The 25330-nt window shown below is 33.9% G+C and overlaps 1 protein-coding gene across 2 annotated transcripts; it reads left to right on the top strand.

The window, feature by feature from the left end:
• The first annotated feature begins 2509 nt into the window (after positions 1–2509).
• On the top strand, positions 2510–24652 carry LOC125675142 (multiple epidermal growth factor-like domains protein 11). Of its 2 annotated transcripts, XM_056158915.1 has the most exons (11): positions 11164–11343; positions 11504–11562; positions 12235–12366; positions 13670–14083; positions 15106–15351; positions 15843–17398; positions 17507–17565; positions 17928–18059; positions 19160–19291; positions 20314–20445; positions 24100–24652. In XM_056158915.1, exons 6-11 carry the CDS (start codon positions 17301–17303, stop codon positions 24318–24320), a joined length of 774 nt encoding a protein of 257 aa, XP_056014890.1. In that variant the 5' UTR covers positions 11164–11343; positions 11504–11562; positions 12235–12366; positions 13670–14083; positions 15106–15351; positions 15843–17300; the 3' UTR covers positions 24321–24652. The 2 variants fall into 2 exon arrangements, with proteins under 2 accessions (XP_056014889.1, XP_056014890.1); XM_056158914.1 differs by lacking the exons at positions 11164–11343; positions 11504–11562; positions 12235–12366; ... (1 more) ...; positions 15106–15351; positions 15843–17398 and adding an exon at positions 2510–5732.
• The last annotated feature ends 678 nt before the right edge of the window (positions 24653–25330 follow it).

Raw genomic sequence — 25330 nt, 5'->3', positions numbered from 1 at the left:
ATTTTGCAAGAAGAACTCCAAAAAAACAAATTTGTAGTATTAATTATGAGTTATCTATAGCTGCAGCGCTTTGAAATTTAAGTCATTTTGACGTTTTAGCCCTATTTAAAAATTTTGTCAGGAGGACAATATATTAACCTGGTACCCCACTGATTGGTGGCTACACACAAACAAGAGATGCGAAATCAACAAGGGTACCAGTTTAGGCAAATGAGAACAGGGAATTATTTTGTAATTACTATCGTTATCCAATGTGTTTGTAAACATTCTGAAGAACTTTGTGTGATTTTCTAGTTAATATGATCTTAAATTTCGCCACCTTTTTGGAACATGCAACATTTCACCAATATCTTAGACCCTATGCCTTTAAGGTAATTCCACCCCTGTAGAATTATAGGTTCAATCTTATATTTGATTAATGGTTATCTTAGTAACTAATAAAAATGATAAGATAAGTATGTTGCAGCATTGATAAAAAGATTTATCAATTAGCACGCATATACCTGTTATTGATGTCAGAAAATTACAATTTTCCTTAAATACATTTCATTATCACAAAAACTTGTTAAAACGATATAATGGTATTCATAACAATTTCATGAAACTGTTTCTTAAAAAAAATATACAAATATGTTTGTGAAAAGTAAAGGAAATCTATGCATAAAAAATTGATAAATAATTTAATGAAAAAGGAGTTATTACCCTTGGATTCGGTATTTCGAAACTCATACGTGAGTTTTGAAATATTTTATGGTTAACAAGATTATTTACAATAACTATTGAAAAAGACTTCAACAAAATTTATGTTCCCATCATGCATAAATCTTATCAAATCATTGACTTTGCGAAAGCTTATGACATCACAGGAGAGTGGAAATACGTTACACAATTATAAAATATCTTTTTTAAAGGTTGATATTAACATGAAACTAAATTAATATGTGGTAGTCCTTAACCAAAATTGTAAAATTCATGATTTCCTGGACAAGGATTTAGTTTCCAGGATGAGGCCAAGATTATAGTAGCAACTATTGTCTTTATTGTGATATGGTCAATAACCAAATGCATGCTTATTAGAAGCAGAAAAGGATATACGAAAGTGGTGATTTACACAACCCCAGGGTTTTGGCTGTACACAGGTCCAAAGTAGTCATATTATTTAATGTTGTATATATAACGTCTCCATATTAGTGAAATATTCTCGAGAGGGACGTTAAACAATACCCAATCAATCATCTGGACTGTATAGGCACTTTCAGGGCATTTAAGTTTTATGAACACATCTTTTATTCTGTTTTGTATGTTAGGATTTAATTTAGGTATGCAGAACAGGAATTTTTCTCAAGATTTCATAATGCTTGGGGCTAGTGATACTTTTAATTAATTCCCATGTACCCAATAAGGCATGTGGGCCTTTTATTTCATGAAATGCATTGAATTCTGATTGATATGTCTTTTGTAATTTTTCATAAAATCGATGAAAATCCTATATGTTTTATTAATATTTGACTAGCAACCATACTTCAAAATGATTTGTATACCATGCCAGTTTTTGTTACAAAGTAACAATTATATAATGAATAAATTTCATGTTAAAGTTAACTTTTAAATTGTCTTTTATGTACTGTTTTGAAAGTAATTATTTTGTATAACAGTATTCGTGTACAGTGCAGATGGTGGTTATTTTAATGAATGCGAATAACATGATCAAAGTTAATTAATATTGCTATGGATAATTTATAGGACTCTGTAAAGATTATAAATTAGTCAAAATTGCTGAAGAAAAACTGATTGAATAGATAGAGATTTAGCAGAGGCAAATGTTCTACAATATTTTGTGGAAATTGAATGGATATGCATTGTCAGGTATAATTTCAGTGATAGCAAACTTGAATACTTAAATCGTATTCTAAGATAGGTTGTCCCAAAAAACAGTAGCCACACAAAGGTTATAGATGTTTGGAAAATTGACCGGTATTTCATCTGTGCTGCAAATCAATCGCATGCAGTTTTTGCATAATTGTAGTTTAAATGCCGTCTCTCTAAAGTCTTCAGCTGGTTTGGAAAATACTGTTCACCTTCTGGTGGAATTGTATAAATTTATATGAATATACAATGTCTGCCCAAGGCCTACTGCGCATATAAAATATATTGTCTACCTTACGATGGAATTGTATAAAATTATATACAATGTCTGCCTAAGGATTACTACGGATATCTGAAAACTTAGGCAGACATCATAAATTGTATATCTTTCATTCTTGGTATATTATCTTTAATTGGTTTGAAAATTACAAATAGGGTGATAGCTAAACAAAATGATCGAATGCATGATGAAAAATGTTGAAGTTTAAACATGGACTATATATGTCTGCCTAAGTATGATTTTATGGATGTGCCTGCCTAATGCTGAAAGCAGATATATATATATATATATATATATATATATATATATAAATATAGGTTGATAGACGTATATTGAGAATATTTATATTTGGTTTATCTAATCTTTTCAAAGTGTTCTCTGGGTTTTACTGGAGTCAATTGCTCGTTACAATGTGAATATCCATAGTTTTATTGATGAGAGAGAGAACCCAGATACAATGTACCAGGGAAGAGACCATCGACCTTCCGCAAGTAAACTGGGGAACTTTCTCACTAACCAACATGAGCGTGATTCGACCCCGCGCCGACCAGAGGTGAAAGGCCGTGTGATTTTGAGCGCGATGCGCTACCCACACGGTCACGGAGGTCCCCTAAAAGTATTTGAAATAGCTTTTGAAATTCTTACTTTTAGAAAAATATAATTTAAAAGAATACACAGTGAATGACAACTGAAATATGAAAGATAATTGAAAATATTTATGCTTATCTACCTTGTGCGGTAAACATTTTTTTAATCTACTCGCTGATAAGTCGGTTCACTTATAAGTCGGTTGTATAGTTTTTAGGTAATATTGGAGGGAATTGCCATTGACCCATTTATAAGTCGGTCCAACTTTTTTCAAGAATCGGTTGACAATTTCAAATCAATGCTCTAATCTCTCTACCTGTGTTTCAAATAATATTTTGAGAAGTGCGCCGAAATTTGATATTTTATCCCAACAAATAAATTTCATATCTATATACGTATGTGTTTATTTGTGTTCCAATAATGTTTTGGGATGTGACATCAATATTTCACTTTTTATTCTCAGCAAATTAAACAGTTACTGTTTTGTTTATTTCGTCCATGTTTTTTGTTGTTTTAAAGATACAAGGCTATACATTACGCCATCCAGAAAAATACTAATCTTTTTAGGACACCCCTACAAGTCGGACATAGACTTTTGGACCAAAATTGAACTTTCAAAAATCCTACTTATAGGCGAGTATATACGGCAGGGGTCGAAATTAACTTTTTCTACCACAGGCTAATTTTAGCCTGTGGGTAAAAAATCCACAGGCTAAAATGAAAACCTACAAGCTAAAATGAAAATAATGAAGCAGTGCTCTTTTTATATGTATATTTTTTTCAATCAATGATTTTCCCCATCATTACTGAGCCTAGTGGGTCAACAGGCAGCGTTTAGACAAAACATTAAGTTACGTAAGTCATATGGTGCAATGTCTAGGTCTCTTGATTATCGCACCTCTAACAGTCTAATCCACGACTTGTTTACCGCAGGTCTAGATCCTGTCTTCCAATTTCATGCCACATCAGGGTTGTCACTAGTGATTTTTTAAAGCGAATACAGGATTCATGGTTTTATAAGCAGCACGATCACGAGTCCTATGACTTTTTTGATAATTATCTACGCAGTGAGAAATGCACCCGTGTCGTCACTACAACCCGACCTCAACATGACAATAAATTTAGATAGGACATTCTCATGATTCTGATAAAAATAACTACCGGAAGATTTAATTGGTAAAACAAAGACTCCGATATTTTTTGTAGATAAATGAATAACAAAAACATCATACTTGGAATTATTCAATTTAATCACCCCTATAGGTGAACAGGACTCGTGGTACATGTCGATATGCGATGTCCGATCTCTAAAGCATTTGTTTGACTCCGAATTTCTTAAAAAATCATAAAAGGAAAATCCGGATAAAAACAGTTATTGAAATCGGTCGTTCATGTAAGCGTTTGTATCATTCAGAGTGCAAGTTTGAGAAAAGCGAATAGCGCATCACCGTATAAAACGGATACGATACGATCATAGTTTGTAAATCACCACTCGCTAAGATTTTCGAATGTCCATTATTTTTACTCGCTATTTTTCAAATGTACTCGCATTTTGCGAGTATTTCTCGCTAATTTAGAGCCCTGTATACGGGTATGTAATTATCAAGGTACAAGCAGTTTAATGACGATAAATGTCAGTACATATGAATCATATAGTTGTAGAATAATGGGAAGAACTAAGTATAAAAACGAAATAAGATACAGAAGCGCATGTAGTATGGATCCAGAAAATCTTCTAGAATACTTTACAAATATTATTCAAAATTATGTCTCACAGCTTTAGACACATTTAATAACCCAGGCAATGGGTCGGATAAATATGAGATACCGTACCTATACCGGATTCATAAACTTCTTAAAACCCTTACAAAGATACACTGCTGGATACAGTAAATGTTCTACAAAGCCCGTATCTTTGCTCCTCACGAAAATATTAACAGCTGTGAAGGAGAAACTTCAAACGTGCTGTGCAACTACACATGCCAGAGTGATGTAAACTAAATGTGGATTCTAAAGAATTTAAGGAACTTTAGTAAATTTGAAATCGCACAACTTTTCAATCAGTGTTCATTACCTCTATCTGTTCGTGATATTAATAATACTATAATGATAAATTCTGAGTCACGAGACGAAAAGCCCCAGGTCAGCTGCAGTGTAGTAAAGGAGCACAACATATGTCAATGGTAACTCCAACAATGTGTTTTTCGACGACTGATGTCAATACTTTAGTTCTACTTTTATTGAAAAAACACCCTTTTTAATAACCTAGTATTAAATCATCGTGTAAAATGGTTGTGTAAAGTATCGAGCAGTTGAACGGTTTGATTCTTTTGATTGTTGAAAGGTTTTTTGATTTCTAATAATTTAGAAATTGAATCACATCATTTCTATATCGATTGATTAAAACACTCCACAATTGATTTGCATTGTTTTTATCATATTACCATCTATGTTTTAGATAAGTAGATGTATTAAGGCAATAGGTCTATTCTTATTTTCATTTTGTAGCTCTAACAAAGTAAGACGCACAACTACGTATTTTTCAGAAGTAATACTTTAAGATATTCCTACACTATTTTGGTTTTATAGACGTAAGAATATCTAATGATAGTCTCAACATTGGTCCTAAGATACCTCAACAGAGATATCTTACATACACAGGTAATGTCAAAGGTGTCTACCTGTAGACTTACGTACTTGTAACACATTTCTGAAACGTCCTTACGGCACGTGCACATTAAATGAAAAGTTGTTATTGCATTGAGTACAGCACTTTTAACAACAGAAATACAATTTCGTGGATCGTATATGTATGTCCTTAAATTAAGGAAATAATTGGTTATCAAGGAGATATGTGTGTATCACTTTTACTGACATTCTACATACTAGGATGGAATAAAATGGCGTTTCCATGCAGCATTACATTAATTGTTGTAATATATTTATATTTATACCTACAATATACATGTGTGACAATGGAGCTCCCAATTTGTCCTGGGTGAGTACTCTTTGTTTACATCAATAATTGTCCTAATGAATCAGAACCATATTGTATATCTAACTCAATGTACTTTGAAGATTTGTCAAAGATTGCTGCCCGGATTTCAAATGGGACGAGACAAAGGAATCATGTGTAGGTATGTTCAATTCAGGGAGACATTTCCACATTTTTGATTTTCAGAAATTGAAATGCACCTATTTTTCCCGACGAACGAAGAGTTGTTAAAAAAATAAACTTTGCTTTTGAAAATACAAGAGGGTATATGAACTGTGACGCTTCACATTGGTATGCTTTCTGGAACACTTTCAAAATCTACAATTAATTGGAATAAGACATTTAATGCTGACTTAGATTTCTCCAACAATCTCAAGCGGAAGTTGATATGAATAAAATATGAGTCAAATCATCAGTAAAATATCAGACTTAATACATGTTTCGACTTCAGTTTCTTTCAAGAAATCCAGGTATGATTACAAAATTAAATATGACATTGATGAATGTGTCTTAGAGTGTTTACCGGGATTCGCTGGAGTCAACTGTTCAAGAAAGTGTAAATATCCATACTTTGGAAAAAGATGTGGTCAACATTGTACTTGCAGCAACACTACTTGTGACCACGTGACGGGATGTCCTATCACTGGTAAACAATCCATCACTTTCCTTGTAAACTCTTTATTGAAAGGTGAAGATAACGAACAGTGATCAATCTCACAACTTGTATAAGGAATACAAAATACAGAGTTTGGCAAATACAGATCCCTGAATATGCCAGACGTGGGATCGGGTGCCCGACGGGGAGTGTAAGCATCTCCTGTCGACCGGTTATACCAGCATGAGTCGTATGTCTTGATCAGGTAAACGGAGTCACCCGTAGTCAAGATCTGACCCAATGATACGTTGTATTGGCAATCTATCATAACAATCGTAGAATTTGTGAAATGTTGACTTTAAACATCGATTTGTGTGTCAGTACATTGTCTTGATTTAAAACCTGATCATACGCAGAACTAGATCTCGTGCATCAAATAAGATGAAAGATATCAACACCATCTGCAGGTGATGGTAAAAGGAAATTTGTAAGAAATTATCAATTCTTTGAAGAAATGAAACAACAACCAAATTCCCACAGAGAACACCGCACATGGATGTTTATGTATTTTGCATTTTCGCCATCCCTATCAGGATCGAAATTGCCATATTATAGAAGAAAGGCCAAATAAATAAAGACTCTTGACTTTCTCGTCATTATGAATGAAATTCAGATAAATATTGGAACATAGAAAATTTGGTATATTATCTGAATGTATTCAAATGCCAATTAAGAAACGTCTCAAATAGTCAGGTGTAATAGATAGATAGATAGATAGATAAATAAATAGATAGATATATAGATAGATATATAGATAGATAGAGAGAAAGATAGAGATATATATAGATATATAGATAGATAGATAGATAGATAGATAGATAGATAGATAGAAATATTTATTTATCTTTAATATTCTTAGTCACTGATGTCATTTAATGAATTAAATAGCAGTATATATGCCTATATCGTCAACTTTTGGAAAGCATTACTTTTTTCATGACACTTATTCATGTCAGGATGTCTGAAAAACTGCGTTTTGTAATTACTCTTTCACCATTTCTGACGAACGAAGCGTTATTTTAAGAAAATAAGTTTCAATTTCGAAAATACATCAGGGTATATGAACTGCGACGCTTCACATTGGCGTGATCATGGAGCATTTTCAAATTGTTCTAAAGTTGATTCGAATAAAAAATGCAATGCTGATGACGAAATTCAATATGACATGAATGTGTTGTAGAGTGCTTACTGGGCTTCACTGGAGTCAACTGCTCAACAAAATGCGAATACCCATATTTTGGAAAAAGATGTGGCCAAAATTGTACTTGCAGCAACACCACTTGTGACCACGTGACGGGATGCCCTATCATTGGTAAAAAAAAATCCATCACTTTTTTCGTAAACTATTTCATAAAAGGTGAAGATAACAAACAGAGATCGATCTAACAACTGAGTCCTATATCTTGATAAGGTAAACAGAGTAATCTGAAATCAAAATCAGTGGGTCAAGAACGACCTAATAATCGGTATGAAACACGTCAGGCAGCATTTGACCCAATGATAAGTTGTATTGACAAACTAAATCATTATAACGATCGTAGAATTTCCGAAATGTTGATGTTGAAACCACTTTAACATTAACTTGTTTGTCAACAACCTGCCTCGATTTAAAAACTGATCATATACAGAACTAGCTCTTACGTATTGAATCAATTGAGAGATATAAACACTATATGCAGGTGATGATAGAAGGAAATTTGTAAGAAATTATCAATTCATTAAAGAAATGAAACAAAAACCAGACTCCAACAGAGAATATCACACGTACACATATATGTATTTCGCATTTTCTCCATCCCATTATGTTTGACATTGTCATATTATAGAAAGAAGCTAAATAGTGTCTAGAGATGAAAAGGATCGTACATTTCTTGTCATTACGAAGAAAATCGAGATAAATACTGATACATAGAAAATCTGGTGCATTTATACTATCTGGATGTACTCAAGTGCCAATTAAAAAACTTCTCAAATAGTCAGTTGTAATGACGGAGATGTATAATTATCTTCTATGTTCTTAGTCACTCAGGCCATTAATCAATTATTGTAAAAACGGTTATTTACGTGTAGGGAATTTTACACTAATTGCGGGGTCACGTAATAAATTTCCGCTATGCGTATATTATAAATATTGATGTGGTATACAGTATTTTCAGTTATCGCGTATTTCCCCCAAGCGTAATGTTGGACGTGGAAAAACGCGTAAATAACCACTTTTACAGTAAATAGCGGTATACATGCCTCTATTGTCAACTTCTCGCACGCATTGCTGTCATGAGACTTCTTTATGATAGGTTGTCAAAACAGCTGCATTTTGTAATTATTCTTTCAACATTTCCAAGAACAAAGCATTATCTGATAAAATAAATTTCACTTTTGAAAATTAATGAGAGTATGAGTTTTGACACTTCACATTGGCAATCTTATGGAGCGCGTTAGCACTTCTTAAGAAGGGCATGCTTGCTATTTTGGATATTACAGGTCATAATCTCATCAATATTCAAAAAGCAAATTTATTTCATATATTCATTTCTGTCGGATTTCCCATACGTATTATATATCTAATTTATCAAGATTCATAAGAGCGTTGTTCACAACTGCAATACGTTTGTGACAAAGCACCTCTCGTTGCAATTGTAAATATATTAAAGCCAAAAACATTGGGAATGCAGTAATTTCTGATTGCACCTTGCATTTACAAACCAATTTCTACACATTTCAAAAATTGTATATCAATTATAACCGGTGACAGGAATACTTAAGTTTCCTTTTGTTTTTAAACAAATACCATTCACCATCTAACGTATATCCCTAATGTGTTTCATTTACCCACCCAAGCAATCTTTTTCCTAACAGACAAAATAAAATTGCAATGAGTTCAGACTTATCAGATCTACAAATTCCTCTTGTAATCTCCCAGCCACTTATCTTTTAGTATAACGCTGATAATAATGGACTCTTATTAAAATGCGAAATGTTATATCTATGCACCTTCTGTCAATTTGGTGAAAGGAAAGGTGAATATAACGAACAGTGATCAATCTCATAACTTCAATTTGGTAGCAGTGTTTACTGTAATCCAATGTATTAAATCGTCCATTGTCCTAAGCAATTTAAAGTAGCCCGTGGGAGATAATCCTGGTAATGAACTGAATGTCTAAAGTAAAATGGTAGTGAGTGCAATCTGTTTAAGTTACAGTATATATTTTCATCTGTGATGCAATCACAAATTGAATTTTCCTATTTCATGTTAATTAAATTACAACAGTCTCACCTTCACTACAATTCATACTCAGTAAAAATTATATTAGAAAAAGCAACTACTGATTCATATAATTTAAAAGTTCTTGATCCATACGCTATCTATGGTGTTCAAGGCAAACATGTGTATTTCAAATATTGTATAAGGGTAATCTAAATCAGTGCTTGGCTGGTTGATTGGATATTGTTTAACGTCCTGTTTGAGAAATTTCTTTACGAGAAATGCGAATGTAGATGAAGTTAAAGGGCTAGAACCGAATCACTGTATAATGTGTTATTTAGATTTTCACAACAGATTCAGTTTTGGATCATTAACTCTAATACATAAACATATAAGTGGAAATTGACAGTGGTAGAATACATTAGACATTTATAAATATCTTAGATGTATTCTGAGCATGCGTTTCATATTGTAAGGAACAACTGTGTCTTCATAGTTGCATTTGTGTACACATAGCAACCGACGTTGATGGTGTCGATCCACATACGAGGTTCAGTTGCGGTTACGAAAATAGCCGAGCAGTTACGATTGGTAGCTTAGCATGAGGACACGCCCCCTTGACAACTCAAGACTTTTTTTTTAATTTTACATAGTAACACCGTTAAATTGTAGGCTTCTGTGAAATAGAAAATCAACAAAATAAAACGTGCACAAGAAAAACATGTATTTTTGTTTGACTTTGTCACACGATGTTAAACAAGGTGTATGCACGTTTACTTGAAAGTACAAAACATTAACAGTAAAAACTCGATACTAACTGTGACGCAACGATACTTGCAACTTTCGTTGTTTCATTTAAAAATGTATTTTCATTTGAGGGATTGCTAGATTCGACTACCAACGCATAAAATGCATCATGTATGCCAAAATATATCAGATCACATCACGCCAAAATCGATTGGCAAGTGGTTCGCATTCTGTGAATATTGTAGAACCTTTAGTAAGCTTGAAATCGCAAAACTTTTCTTAACTCAACAACATCAAAACGTTTGACTTTTCAATACTTTACACGACCATTTTTCACGATAAATAAAAGACTAGATTTTTGACATCATAGACAGTTGAAGCAACAAAAATTGAAAACGCAAATATTCCTATCTAGTGATCAGTCATCCAAAAAAGTACTTTGTTAAATGCCACTCTGATTCTATGCACAATAACTATGAAGTTGAAATGAAAAGTATGCTCTGGGGTTCCTCATTGACAATATCTTCGTGGTTTTTGGTGATCACGTCTTCCAACAGTTTGTTGGATTTCCCATGGTCATGAATTGTGCTCCTCTGTTAACTGACCTGTTTTTAGCTCACCTGAGCTGAAAGCTCAAGTGAGCTTTTCTGATCTACCGTATTACGGCGTCCGTCCGTCTGTCCGTCTGTAAACTTTTCATGTCAGGTAATGCAAACCACGATGAACCGTATTTCGTATTTCTCTTCATGCAAATTAAAGTATGTCATCATAGTTACTATTTTAGGGATCCTTGACAGGAGACAGGATGAAAACATACATGTATGAAATGTCCTTATATTAAGGAAATAATTCTCTCCAAATGAAGAGCATTAAATTTTTAACAATTTTACTGCAAGATTCATAGTAGATTTGAACGCATTATTGATATCTACGACTATGCTCTTTTTAAGTGCATTACTAGTTTTAATTAATTTAAACCCGAGATCCATGTCAACAAGTACTTGCCCCGGGTAGGTACATTGTACTATTTATATATTGTAAAAAAAAGTTTTGGTTTTTGTAATCACTTTATGTATATATTATCACATTGATACCTGATCAAATGTCTTATTATCTAATTATACAGAATGTAATATAACAACGTTATATTCTATTGTATATACGTTACAGATTTTTCAAAGAGTGTTGCCCTGATTCAACATGGGACGAAAGAAAAGCATCATGTGTAGGTATGCTTACCTTAAATTTCCTAGATTTCAAGTTCCTAGATGTTTTTCTTCCTTAAATTGCTTCATCTTTGTATCTCGTAATCGATATATGCAATGATTAGATATATACAAAATGCGCATGGACACATAGCTATAGATTGATAAACATAATTTATTATATACCCATCAATGTATCGTTCTTTGATACTATGGATTTCACAGCGTGTGATCCGGTTTTCCGGATCACATACTGTGGTTTTCTGATTCCGTATCAGTATCCTCTGAAACTGATGCCGTCACAATGACATCACAATGCATCAACGCAACGTTTCTTGTGGAAAATGTTGACCGCGTCACAAACAAAACTGCGTACACAATTTAAAACATAATTTCACTGTATGTCTGTATTTTTGATAATTTGGATTGCATTTAGTATTCTATAAATGTGGATTTGAAATGCAAAAGGGGGTATATAATAAATTTATTATTACTACAGTAACTTGATCCGAAGAGTTGGATCACGTCTCGTTGACAGGCGCGGATCATCAGATCAAACTCGACGCTTCGCGTCTCGTGTGATCTGATGATCCGCGCCTGTCAACTCGACGTGATCCGACTCTTCGGATCAAGTTACTGTAGTAATAATATATATATATTGAGAATGCTTATATTTGGTTCACTTACTATTTTTAGAGTGTTCTCTGGGTTTTACTGGGGTGAATTGCTCGTTACAATGTAACTATCCATATTTTGGAAAAGGTTGCCATGGAATCTGCAATTGCAGTAGCACTACTTGTGACCCTGGGATTGGATGCCCTACTAAAGGTGATCAAACATATCTTTTATTTCGATATCATAGAATTGAAATTGTATATTTTTGAAGTTTTCATTGTCAGTTTTCTTATTTATTACACTCAGGGATGTGTTATACATATTATGATGAAATGCTGCAAGTAAAAGATTATAGAATTATTTATTTTTTTGCATATATTCATTTACAAATGTATTCTTTATTGATAAAATTAAAAGTAGTTAAAAGAGATTAATACACTGCATGTTGATTATGCATTAATATAGTCTACATACAATATGAGACAGAGTGGAGTACATGGACATGCAGATATACACATTAGGACAATACTAGGATCGCCAATACCATCTGAATAGTACAAAAGCGGGGAGTAAATTATAGTGATCTTCGAACGGTCAATTAACCACAAAATCAGATTCGTTTCATATATATAGACCTATTTTCTTACCAGGCGGTTTTTTCTGCTCCCCCCGGGGGGATGCAGGTTAAGATAATATTCCGAACTGAAACTTCCAAACGTCAGAATATGCAGTTATTACTGGGGCTCTAGCCATTTGCATGTAAGTGTGGTTATATTCAACGACAGTTTACAAAAACGATTTTGTCCCAATTCATTAAGCTACGTTTAACAGTCGCATACGTTTGTCGTCGTCCATCCTCTTCTTAAATATAACCTGTGGATTTCAATTTTAAACATCTATATATGAATTTAAAGAATACCTCATTCGTTTATCAATATATCATGCGGTAGACAGAGATGTCCTCTGCATCTGACTGGAACGCTAAGTACTATGTTCCCCGAACAACGATAGAAATAGTTTGCAGTACACAAGGCAGAGTTTGTACAGTCGTTTAGAGTATTTCCGGTCACCCCGATTTTCGAGAGTTGTCGAATTTATTCACTAATATTGCGAGCTAAAGAAAATATTGTTGCAGTCCCGTCCTGCAAGGTATGTTTTCAAATTCATCAACATAATCAACACATGCTATCCAAGATCGAAAAAGTTTGCGTGTCAAAAACGGAGACATTGTTATTTTCATCAATGTTATGAATATTACATTTGAAAAAAAAGATACATGATATATGCTGCTGAAAAGCTAATGTTTGAACTCGTTTAGCAAACGTTTTATAGAGCACAATAAGAATAAGTTTCAAATTAGTATTATTGGAGCTATTGAAAATTACTTATATACGAAGATGATTACGGACATATTGAACGGTAAATTTTCATGTAAGGGAAGGTAATCAGGGAAACAATATAGTGCAGTCGTGTTTTTCTTCAAAATTACAGCATCTCATTATACTCACCATTTTAGGGATCCTTGACTTGCACTGGAGATGTGATGACGGGAAGTCGAATGTCCTTATATCAAGGAAATGGTTCTCCACAAATGAAGCAGACTAATATGAACATTTTTCTGGAGGACTTGGTGTAAATTTTAATGCATTATCACTGGTGACGATTATGGTCTTTTTCAGTCACTTTTAATTCATTTAAACCCGAAATCTAAGGCAACGATAACTTGCCCCGGGTACGCACTATTCATGTATTTGAGAAGTCTTAATTAATGTAATCACTTTATGTACATACTAGCACGTTTATAACTAATTAGTGATCTTATTTTTTATACATAATGTAATACTACAACGTTATGTTCAAATGTGTTTATACATGTACTTTAAAGATTTTTCCAAAGATTGATAGGACGAAAGAAAAGAATAATTTGTAGGTATGCTTATCTTAAATTTCCTTGAATTCAGATTTCAGGGTTTTTCCCTTGAAATATTTCATTTTCAAATATCATGATCGACATTTACAATAGATGAATAAATACTTTCTAATCAAAATTAGATCATTTGATCCGCTCACGTATATGTTTATGCAATGACCTAACAAAACCGCACACATATGTCAAATCTAATCACCTTTTAATCATGCATATTCATCGATATGTTCATCCAATCCGAGAAGTCTTAATTATTGCATTCGGTAAACGATAAATTCGGGAAAACAACACATATGGCGACCGAATATTGGCGCACGTTATAATTTTTGAAAGATCGCAATGTTCAATTTTTAAAAGAGGAATGAAAAGATGTATTAATAGCTGTGCTAAATAATGAAGACTGTATATCAGTCTGTGTTACCCTCTGCGCGCTGCGGCAAATAAACCGCCTGTCTAAATAAAGAATTCATGATTATTATTGTGATCACATCAACCTTTTCCTCTATAAGTTTTAATGTCATTTGATATAACTTCTTTATTTGGGAGTTCCTTTCACCGTCGTTCTTTCCTACAACAAATGAGAATCCAAAGAAGCAACAACTATTTGTCAAACTATAAACACTTTTAGGTGTCCTCGGCGTGTCTGCCACGTTGTTATTAGGTACAAGGAAGATCTCAGTGTTCTGAATGACCCGAATTTACACCGTCGATCTTATAGCCATTATGCTTATTGGTTAGTTAAAAGGTCACTAGATTTGACCTCCGTATGTGGTTTTATTAGATCCTTGTGTAGCTATATGTGAGCGGATCAACCGATCTAATTTATTTTTAATTAGACTGAGACAGACAGATAGATAAATAGATAGATAGATAGATAGATAAATATATAAATAGATAGATAGATGTATAGATAGATACATACACATATATATATATATATATATATATATATATATATATATATATATATAGGTTGATAGACGTATATTGAGAATATTTATATTTGGTTTATCTAATCTTTTCAGAGTGTTCTCTGGGTTTTACTGGAGTCAATTGCTCGTTACAATGTGAATATCCATAGTTTTATTGATGAGAGAGAGAACCCAGATACAATGTACCAGGGAAGAGACCATCGACCTTCCGCAAGTAAACTGGGGAACTTTCTCACTAACCAACATGAGCGGGATTCGAACCCGCGCCGACCAGAGGTGAAAGGCCGTGTGATTTTGAGTGCGATGCGCTACCCGCACGGTCACGGAGGTCCCCTAAAAGTATTTGAAATAGCTTTTGAAATTCTTACTTTTAGAAAAATATAATTTAGAAGAATACACAGTGAATGACAACTGAAATATGAAAGATAGTTGAAAATATTTATGCTTATCTACCTTGTGCGGTAAACATTTTTTTAATCTACTCGCTGATAAGTCGGTTCACTTATAAGTCGGTTGTATAGTTTTTAGGTAATATTGGAGGGAATTGCCATTGACCCATTTATAAGTCGGTCCAACTTTTTTCAAGAATCGGTTGACAATTTCAAATCAATGCTCTAATCTCTCTACCTGTGTTTCAAATAATATTTTGAGAAGTGCGCCGAAATTTGATATTTTATCCCAACAAATAAATTTCATATCTATATACGTATGTGTTTATTTGTGTTCCAATAATGTTTTGGGATGTGACATCAATATTTCACTTTTTATTCTCAGCAAATTAAACAGTTACTGTTTTGTTTATTTCGTCCATGTTTTTTGTTGTTTTAAAGATACAAGGCTATACATTACGCCATCCAGAAAAATACTAATCTTTTTAGGACACCCCTACAAATCGGACATAGACTTTTGGACCAAAATTGAACTTTCAAAAATCCTACTTATAGGCGAGTATATACGGGTATGTAACTATCAAGGTACAAGCAGATTAATGACGATAAATGTTAGTACATATGAATCATATAGTTGTAGAATAATGGGAAGAAGTAAGTATAAAAACGAAATAAGATACAGAAGCGCATGTAGTATGGATCCAGAAAATCTTCTAGAATACTTTACAAATATTATTCAAAATTATGCCTCACAGCTTTAGACACATTTAATAGCCCAGGCAATGGGTCGGATAAATAAGAGATACCGTACCTATACCGGATTCATAAACTTCATAAAAACCCTTACAAAGATACACTGCTGGATACAGTAAATGCTCTACAAAGCCCGTATCTTTGCTGCTCACGAAAATATTAACAGCTGCGAAGGAGAAACTTCAAACGTACTGTGCACCTACACATGCCAGAGTGGTGTAAACTAAATGTGGATTCTGAAAATTTTAAGGAACTTTAGTAAATTTGAAATCGCACAACTTTTCAATCAGTGTTCATTACCTCTATCTGTTCGTGATATTAATAATACTATAATGATAAACTCTGAGTCACGAGACGAAAAGCCCCAGGTCAGCTGCAGTGTAGTAAAGGAGCACAATATATGTCAATGGTAACTCCAACAATGTGTTTTTCGACGACTGATGTCAATACTTTAGTTCTACTTTTATTGAAGAAACACCCTTTTTAATAACCTAGTATTAAATCATCGTGTAAAATGTTTGTGTAAAGTATCGAACAGTTGAACGGTTTGATTCTTTTGATTGTTGAAAGGTTTTCTGATTTCTAATAATTTAGAAATTGATTCACATCATTTCTATATCGATTGATTAAAACACTCCACAATTGATTTGCATTATTTTTATCATATTACCACCTATGTTTTATAAGTAGATGTATTAAGGCAATAGGTATATTTTATTTTCATTTTGTAGCTCAAACAAAGTAAGACGCACAACTACGTATTTTTCAGAAGTAATACCTTAAGATAATCCTATGGCATTTTGGTTTTATAGACGTAAGAATATCTAATGATAGTCTCAACATTGGTCCTAAGATACGTCAACAGAGATGTCTTACATACACTGGTAATGTTAAAGGTGTCTACCTGTAGACTTACGTACTTGTAACACATTTCTGAAACGTCCTTACGGCACGTGCACATTAAATGAAGAGTTATTTCATTGATTTAATGACAAATTTTCAAACTCCCGATACAGCACTTTTAATAACAGAAATGCATGATCGTGGATCGTTTATATATGTCCTTAAATTAAGGAAATAATTGGTTATCAAGGAGATATATATGTATCACTTTTACTGACATACTATACAATAGGATGCAACGAAATGGCGTTTTATTGTAGCATTACATTAATGGTTGTAATATATTCATATTTATACCTACAATATACATGTGTGACAATGGAGCTCCCAATTTGTCCCGGGTGAGTACTCTTTGTTTACATCAATAATTGTCCTAATGTTAGTAACATTTTATAGTCTTTTGTTGAAATCAGACCCATATTATATATCTAACTCAATGTACTTTGAAGATTTTTCAAAGATTGCTGCCCGGATTTCAAATGGGACGAAACAAAGGAATCGTGTGTAGGTATGTTCAATTCAGGGAGACATTTCCACATTTTTGATTTTCAGAAATTGAAATGCACCTAATATTTCCCGACGAACGAAGAGTTGTTCAAAAAAATAAACTTTGCTTTTGAAAATACATGAGGGTATATGAACTGTGACGCTTCACATTGGTATGCTTCCTGGAACACTTTCAAAATCTACAATTAATTGAAATAAGACATTTAATGCTGACTTAGATTTCTCCAACAATCTCAAGCTGAAGTTTGATATAAGTAAAATATGAGTCAAATCATCAGTAAAATATCAGATTTAATGCATGTTTCGACTTCAGTTTCTGTTTGATTACAAAAATTAAATATGACATTGATGAATGTGTCGTAGAGTGTTTACCGGGATTCGCTGGAGTCAACTGTTCAACAAAGTGTAAATATCCATACTTTGGAAAAAAATGTGGCCAACGTTGTACTTGCAGCAACACCACTTGTGACCACGTGACGGGATGCCCTATCATTGGTAAACAATCCATCACTTTTCTCGTACTCTCTTTCATGAAAGGTGAAGATAACGAACAGTGTTCAATCTCACAACTCGTATAAGGAATACAAAATACAGAGTTGGGCAAATACGAAACCCTAGATATGCCAGATGTGGGATCATGTGCCAGGGAGGAGTAAGCATCCCCTGTGGACTGGTTATACCACCGTGAGTCCTATGTCTTGATCAAGTAAACGGAGTCATCCGTAGTCAAGATCTGACCCAATGATATGTTGTATTGGCAATCTATATCATTATAACAATCATAGAATTTGTGAAATGTTGACTTTAAACAAGACTGTTGAAACTCCTGTAACATCGATTTGTTTGTCAGTAGTCTGTCTTGATTTAAAAACTGATCATACGCAGAACTAGCTCTCGTGTATCAAATCAGGTGAGAAATATCAATACCATCTGCAGGTGACGGTGGAAGAAAATTTGTAAGAAATTATAATTTTTTTTTTGAAGAAATGAAACAACTACCAAATTTCGACAGAGAACACCGCACATGCATGTTTATGTATTTTGCACTTTCGCCATCCCTATCATGATGGAAATTGTCATATTATAGAAGAAAAGCCATAGTGCCAAGAAATAAAGACTCTTGACTTTCTCGCCATGATGAATAAAGTTGTGATAAATACTGGAACATAGAAAATTTGGTATATTATTTGAATGTATTCAAGTGTCAATTAAGAAACGTCTCAAATAGGCAGGTGTAATAACAGAAATATTTATCTATCTTTTACATTCTTGGTCACTGATGTCATTTAATGAATTCAATAGCGGTATCTATGCCTATATCGTCAACTTTTGGAAAGCATTACTTTTTTCATGACACTTATTCATACCAGGATGTCTGAGCAACTGCGTTTTGTAAATACTCTTTCACCATTTCTGACGAACGAAGCGTTATTTTAAGATAATAAGTTTCAATTTCGAAAATACATGAGGGTATATGAACTGCGACGCTTCACATTGGCGAGATCATGGGGCATTTTCAAAATGTTCTTAAAGTGAATTCGAAGAACAAATGCAATGCTGATGACGAAATTCAATATGACATGAATGTGTTGTAGAGTGCTTACTGGGCTTCACTGGAGTCAACTGCTCAACAAAATGCGAATACCCATATTTTGGAAAAAGGTGTGGCCAAAATTGTACTTGCAGCAACACCACTTGTGACCACGTGACGGGATGTCCTATCAATGGTAAACAATCCATCACTTTTCTCGTAAACTCTTTCATAAAAGGTGAAGATAACGGACAGTGATCTATCTCACAACTCGTATAAGGAATACAAAATGCAAAGTTGAGCAAATACGGACCCTGTATATGCCAGGTATGGAGCCAGGTGCCCGGGAAGAGTAAGCATCCCCCGTGGACCGGTTATATCACCGTGAGTCCTATGTCTTGATCAAGTAAACGGAGTCATCCGTAGTCAAGATCTGACCCAATGATACGTTGTGTCGACAATCTATATCATTATGACAATCATAGAATTTGTGAAATGTTGACTTTAAACGAGACTGTTGAAACCCCTGTAACATCGATTTGTTTGTCAGTAGTCTGTCTTGATTTAAAAACTGATCATACGCAGAACTAGCTCTCGTGTATCAAATCAGGTGAGAAATATCAATACCATCTGCAGGTGACGGTGGAAGAACATTTGTAAGAAATTATCAATTCTTTGAAAAAATGAAACAACCAAATCCCGACAGAGAACACTGCACATGCATGTTTATGTATTTTGCACTTTCGCCATCCCTATCATGATCGAAATTGTCATATTATAGAAGAAAAGCCAAATAGTGCCAAGAAATAAAGACTCTTGTCTATCTCGTCATGACAAATAAAGTTGTGATAAATACTGGAACATAGAAAATTTGGTATATTATTTGAATGTATTCAAGTGCCAATTAAGAAACGTCTCAAATAGGCAGGTGTAATAACAGAAATATTTATCTATCTTTTACATTCTTAGTCATTGATGTCAATTAAATAGCGGTATTTATGCCTATATCGTCAACTTTTGGAAAGCATTACTTTTTTCATGACACTTATTCATACCAGGATGTCTGAGCAACTGCGTTTTGCAAATACTCTTTCACCATTTCCTGCGACGCTTCACATTGGCGTGATCATGGGACATTTTCAAAATGTACTTAAAGTTAATTCGAAGAACAAATACAATGCTGATGACGAAATTCAATATGACATGAATATGTTGTAGAGTGTTTACCGGGATTCGCTGGAGTCAACTGTTCAACAAAGTGTAAATATCCATATTTTGGAAAAAGGTGTGGCCAAAATTGTACTTGCAGCAACACCATTTGTGACCACGTGACGGGATGCCCTATCATTGGTAAAGAATCATTCACTTTTTTCGTAAACTATTTCATAAAAGGTGAAGATAACAAACAGAGATCGATCTAACAACTGAGTCCTATATCTTGATAAGGTAAACAGAGTAATCCGTAGTCAAAATCAGTGGGTCAAGAACGACCTAATAATCGGTATGAAACACGTCAGACAGCATTTGACCCAATGATAAGTTGTATTGACAAACTAAATCATTATAACAATCGTAGAATTTGCGAAATGCTGATGTTGAAACCCCTGTAAAATCAACTTGTTTGTCAGCAACCTGCTTCAATTAAAAAACAGATCATATACAGAACTACCTCTTACGTATTGAATCAATTGAGAGATGTAAACACTTTATGCAGGTGATGATAGAAGGAAATTTGTAAGAAATTATCAATTCGTTAAAGAAATGAAACAAAAACCAGACTCCAACAGAGAATATCACACATACACATATATGTATTTCGCATTTTCTCCATCCCATCATGTTTGACATTGTCATATTATAGAAAGAAGCTAAACAGTATCTAGAGATAAAAGGATCGTACATTTCTTGCCATTACGAAGAAAATCGAGATAAATACTGATACATAGAAAATCTGGTGCATTTATACTATCTGGATGTACTCAAGTGCCAATTAAAATACTTTTCAAATAGTCAGGTGTAATGACGGAGATGTATAATTATCTTCTATATTCTTAGTCACTGATGCCATTAATCAATAATTGTAAAAGCGGTTATTTACGTGTGGGGGATTTTACACTAATTGCGGGGTCACGTAATAAATTTCCGCTATGCGTATATTATAAATATTAATGTGGTATATAGTATTTTCAGTTATCGTGTATTTCCCCCAATAATGTTAATGTTGGACGTGAAAAAACGCGTAAATAACCACTTTTACAGTAAATAGCGGTATACATGCCTCTATTGTCAACTTCTCGCACGCATTGTTGTCATGAGACTTCTTTATGATGTAAAACTTATACGGTACCAATTTTGATGCACCAGATGCGCATTTCGACAAATAATGTCTCTTCAGTGATGCTCAACCGAAATGTTTGAAATCCGAAATCACTATGAAGCTTTAGAGCTAAATATAGCCAAAACCAGCGTGCCAAAAAAGTGGAGCCAAATTCGTCTAAGGATAAGAGCTATGCATGAGGGAGATAATCCTTAATTTTGAAATGAATTTCTAAATTTTATAACAGCAATTAAATATTCATCCGTATTTTCAAGCTAGTAACGAAGTACTTAGCTACTGGGCTGTAGAGACCCTCGGGAACTAACAGTCCACCAGCAGAGGCCTCGACCCAGGGGTCATAATGTAAAACTTATACGGTACCAATTTTGATGCACCAGATGCGCATTTCGACAAATAATGTCTGTTCAGTGATGCTCAACCGAAATGTTTGGATAGGTTGTCAAAACAGCTGCATTTTGTAATTAATCTTTCAACATTTCCGAGAACGAAACATTATCTGATGAAATAAATTTCACTTTTGAAAATTAATGAGAGTATGAACTGTAACACTTCACATTGGCATGCTTTATGGAGCGCGTTAGGACATGTATGCTAGTGTAGAGATTACAGGTCATAATTGCATAAATATTCAGAAAGCTAATTTATTTCTTATCTTATCTTCACATTCTTCGTTCATTTCTGTCGGAATTCCCATACATTTTATGTATCTAATTAATCAAGATTCATAACCGCATTGTTCCCAACTGCAATACGTTTGTGAGAAAATACCTCTCGTTGTGATTGTAAATATATCAAAGCCAGAAACATTGGAAATGCAATTAATTTTTGACTGCACCTTGCATCTACAAACCAGCTTATACATATTGAATTGTATATAAATTATAACCGCAATCTAATCAAAATTAGATGTTAGATCTTCGTTATACAAACATTTAACAACATCCCATAAAGGGTCATGTCACAGGTCAAATTTGCATAAAAATTTTACCAATCGCTACAAAGGCGGAATTAAGTGTCATCGGCAACCAATGAGAATCCTCATTATTTACTGTATTTGGTTACTTATTAAAGATGGCGACAGAGAAGAAATGGAAGTGATTAAAACTGTTTTAAAGATATTTGATCTCGAAGCTTTGCAAAAATGAAGAACAAAAACTTAAATATCTCTTTTTAGTATATCTTCATGGGCGTCACAGATCCCCCACTCCACCCCTATTTCGACATAGTTTAAAATTTAATTTTAAAAAACCAGGTGATAAACAATTCACGATCATGGGTGGCGCCATTTTTTCTCTTCCTTACATAAACAATGCATGGAATTGTGGGATGATATCCTATCGATATGAAGCGGGAAATTTGATTGGCTGTTGCAAATTTGACCCTGACGTGACCTGCAATGTGACGCTGTTAGATGTTTGTATAGCGAGTATGTGAGCAGATTTAACATCTAAATTTAGATAGAATGTTATAACCGATGATAAGAATACTTAATTGTTATTTTTTTTCGTAAAAAATATTCTCCTCATAACGTGTATCACTAATGCGTTTCATTTACTCACCCGAGAAATCTTTTTCCTAACAGACAAAATAAACTGGAATAAGTTCAGACTTATCAGATCTGAAAATTACAATTGTAATCTCCCAGCCACTTATCTTATAATAATGGACTCTTATTAAAATGCGAATGCTATATCGATGCACATCTGCCAGTTTCATAGCAATACGTACTGTAATTCAATCGTCAGATTGCCCTCTAAGCAATGAAAATTGTCCCAAGCACTTTAGCGTAACCCGTTGGATGTATTCCTGGTAATAAACTGAATGTCTAAAATAAAATGGCAGTGAGTGTAATCTGTTGAAGTTGTTTATTTTCATCTGTGTTGCAATCACAAATTGAATTTTCATGTTTCATGTTCCCTTGCCGGTGAAGGGCTGCAAAGTTTCGGCCTATGCTCGGCACTTACAGCCTTTGGGCAGAGAGGTATCTTTATCGTGCCAAACCTGCTGTGACACGTGGCGTCGGTTTTTTGCAGTCTCGTCCAAAGGACCGCCAACTCAGTCACCTCTTACAATAAGCAAGGGGTACTGAGGACCTATTCTAACCCGAGTCCCCACAGGCTTTTAAAGCAGTGTATCCTCTAGTTCAGTTTATGTAAGCCCTGTTATAACATCCAACTCCCCTGCTTACTGTTGAATCATAAGTGAAAACATACTAGAGAAAAAGCTATGCACAGGTTATTCAATATGCAAATCATACATCTCCTAAGTAATATTGTGAGAAAGCATCTTCGAGACATTTATCTGATCTCTTGATTTTGAGATGATTATCTCGAAAAACGGACAATTCGTCTTTCTTTCATGCTAACATGGGCATTTTGCGTAACTAACTCATCAAGTGAAATTTGTTAAGCAGACTGAAAAATAACTGCTCAGCATTTGTACAATTTACTAAAGAGAAAGAACTCAAAGTTTATCATAAACAAATGCTATAAGTAGTTCTATCATATCATGTTATAGGTAAATATCATTTCATGGCATAATTCACTACTGGATCCTACGTCTGTGACATCAAAGAATATCAAATGATTAAATCCCAAGTAAATTTAGTTATTTCAGATTTTCCTTCTACTAAACAATTGCAGTGAAATAACTTTGTTTATTTTCAGAGAATGGAATCTATCACATAAAACTAAACAAGCTGCATATATCCGTCATCCTCTGTGGAAGTGTTCTGGGAATAGTTCTCGTTGCCTTCATAGTCTTTACATCCGTGAACAAATGTTCCTCAGGACTCAGGAGAAACAGGGATGGAAATGAAACAACACATTATGCAACAGTACAAGAAATGATTACTTTAAACTTCCATGGCAACCACATCAACGATTAATGACGATATTGACATACAAGATTCTGAGTTACAGTTTTGCATCAATGTTTACAGTTTATATACATTTCAGTAGACTGCAAGATGCACCGTACATTATTTATATGCCTCTCAGACCATTGAAGGAAAGTAACATTGTGTACTACCAGTTCAAAAGAGAATGCATGTACTGATATAGAAATAAATCGATTGACATACATGCATGCAATGGTCAACTACGAACCCTAAGTATTAGTCATTGCGTGGACCCTGAGGTCCACAAGGAATATATAAGCAGAGATATAGCATATATACTCATAAATTAACCGATTTTGACAATAAACTCCGAAACCCTTGCTCCAGTGTCACTGTTTGCACCTTTAATGATGTTTCATATGTGAGGTGAATAATATAATCTTACTTGATTAGTAAATAGTAAAATGTTCTAAAATCAATTAAAAACCTACTTTCCTTTTCGATAAACTATCCTGAAATCGCAAAAATGAGAGTAAATTGGCAGATCTACATGTAAGCCTTTTTAAAAATGAAAACTTAAGGTGATACGGTATGAAGTAAGTCCGTTGTTTCTCGATGCTTGATTCTGATCTTACCAAAGAAATAAGTTTTGATAACTGTTGAATGAGTGAAATATGCCTGTTCGTTTCTTCAATCCGTGATTTTAGTGTTGAATCGGTCAATGGAAATTTCCAGAACCAAGAGCCTAGAACGTGACATCATACAACCCATAGCACATTCTTGAGCCTTTCCGAGTTTACAACATGATCAGCATAAGAGTGTGTAGGTATTCATTGTTAGATATACTTATTATAGTTTTGACTAGACCCATATTTATCATTTGATGAAGATGTATGATTATATTGCTTATATACATCTCATTCAATGAAGGACACTACTCCTCTCCCCGAGAATAACGATCTGACACATCGACCACCAATTTTTAATTACGATATTCATCTGATATTTTCGATGTTCTTAATGTTTACCGTGATTATAGAAGTCCCTGTTACGACTCT

The sequence above is a fragment of the Ostrea edulis genome, chromosome 3 (genome assembly GCF_947568905.1).
Source record: "Ostrea edulis chromosome 3, xbOstEdul1.1, whole genome shotgun sequence".
NCBI lineage: Eukaryota > Metazoa > Mollusca > Bivalvia > Ostreida > Ostreidae > Ostrea > Ostrea edulis.
This window is presented reverse-complemented; position numbering and strand designations above follow the sequence as displayed.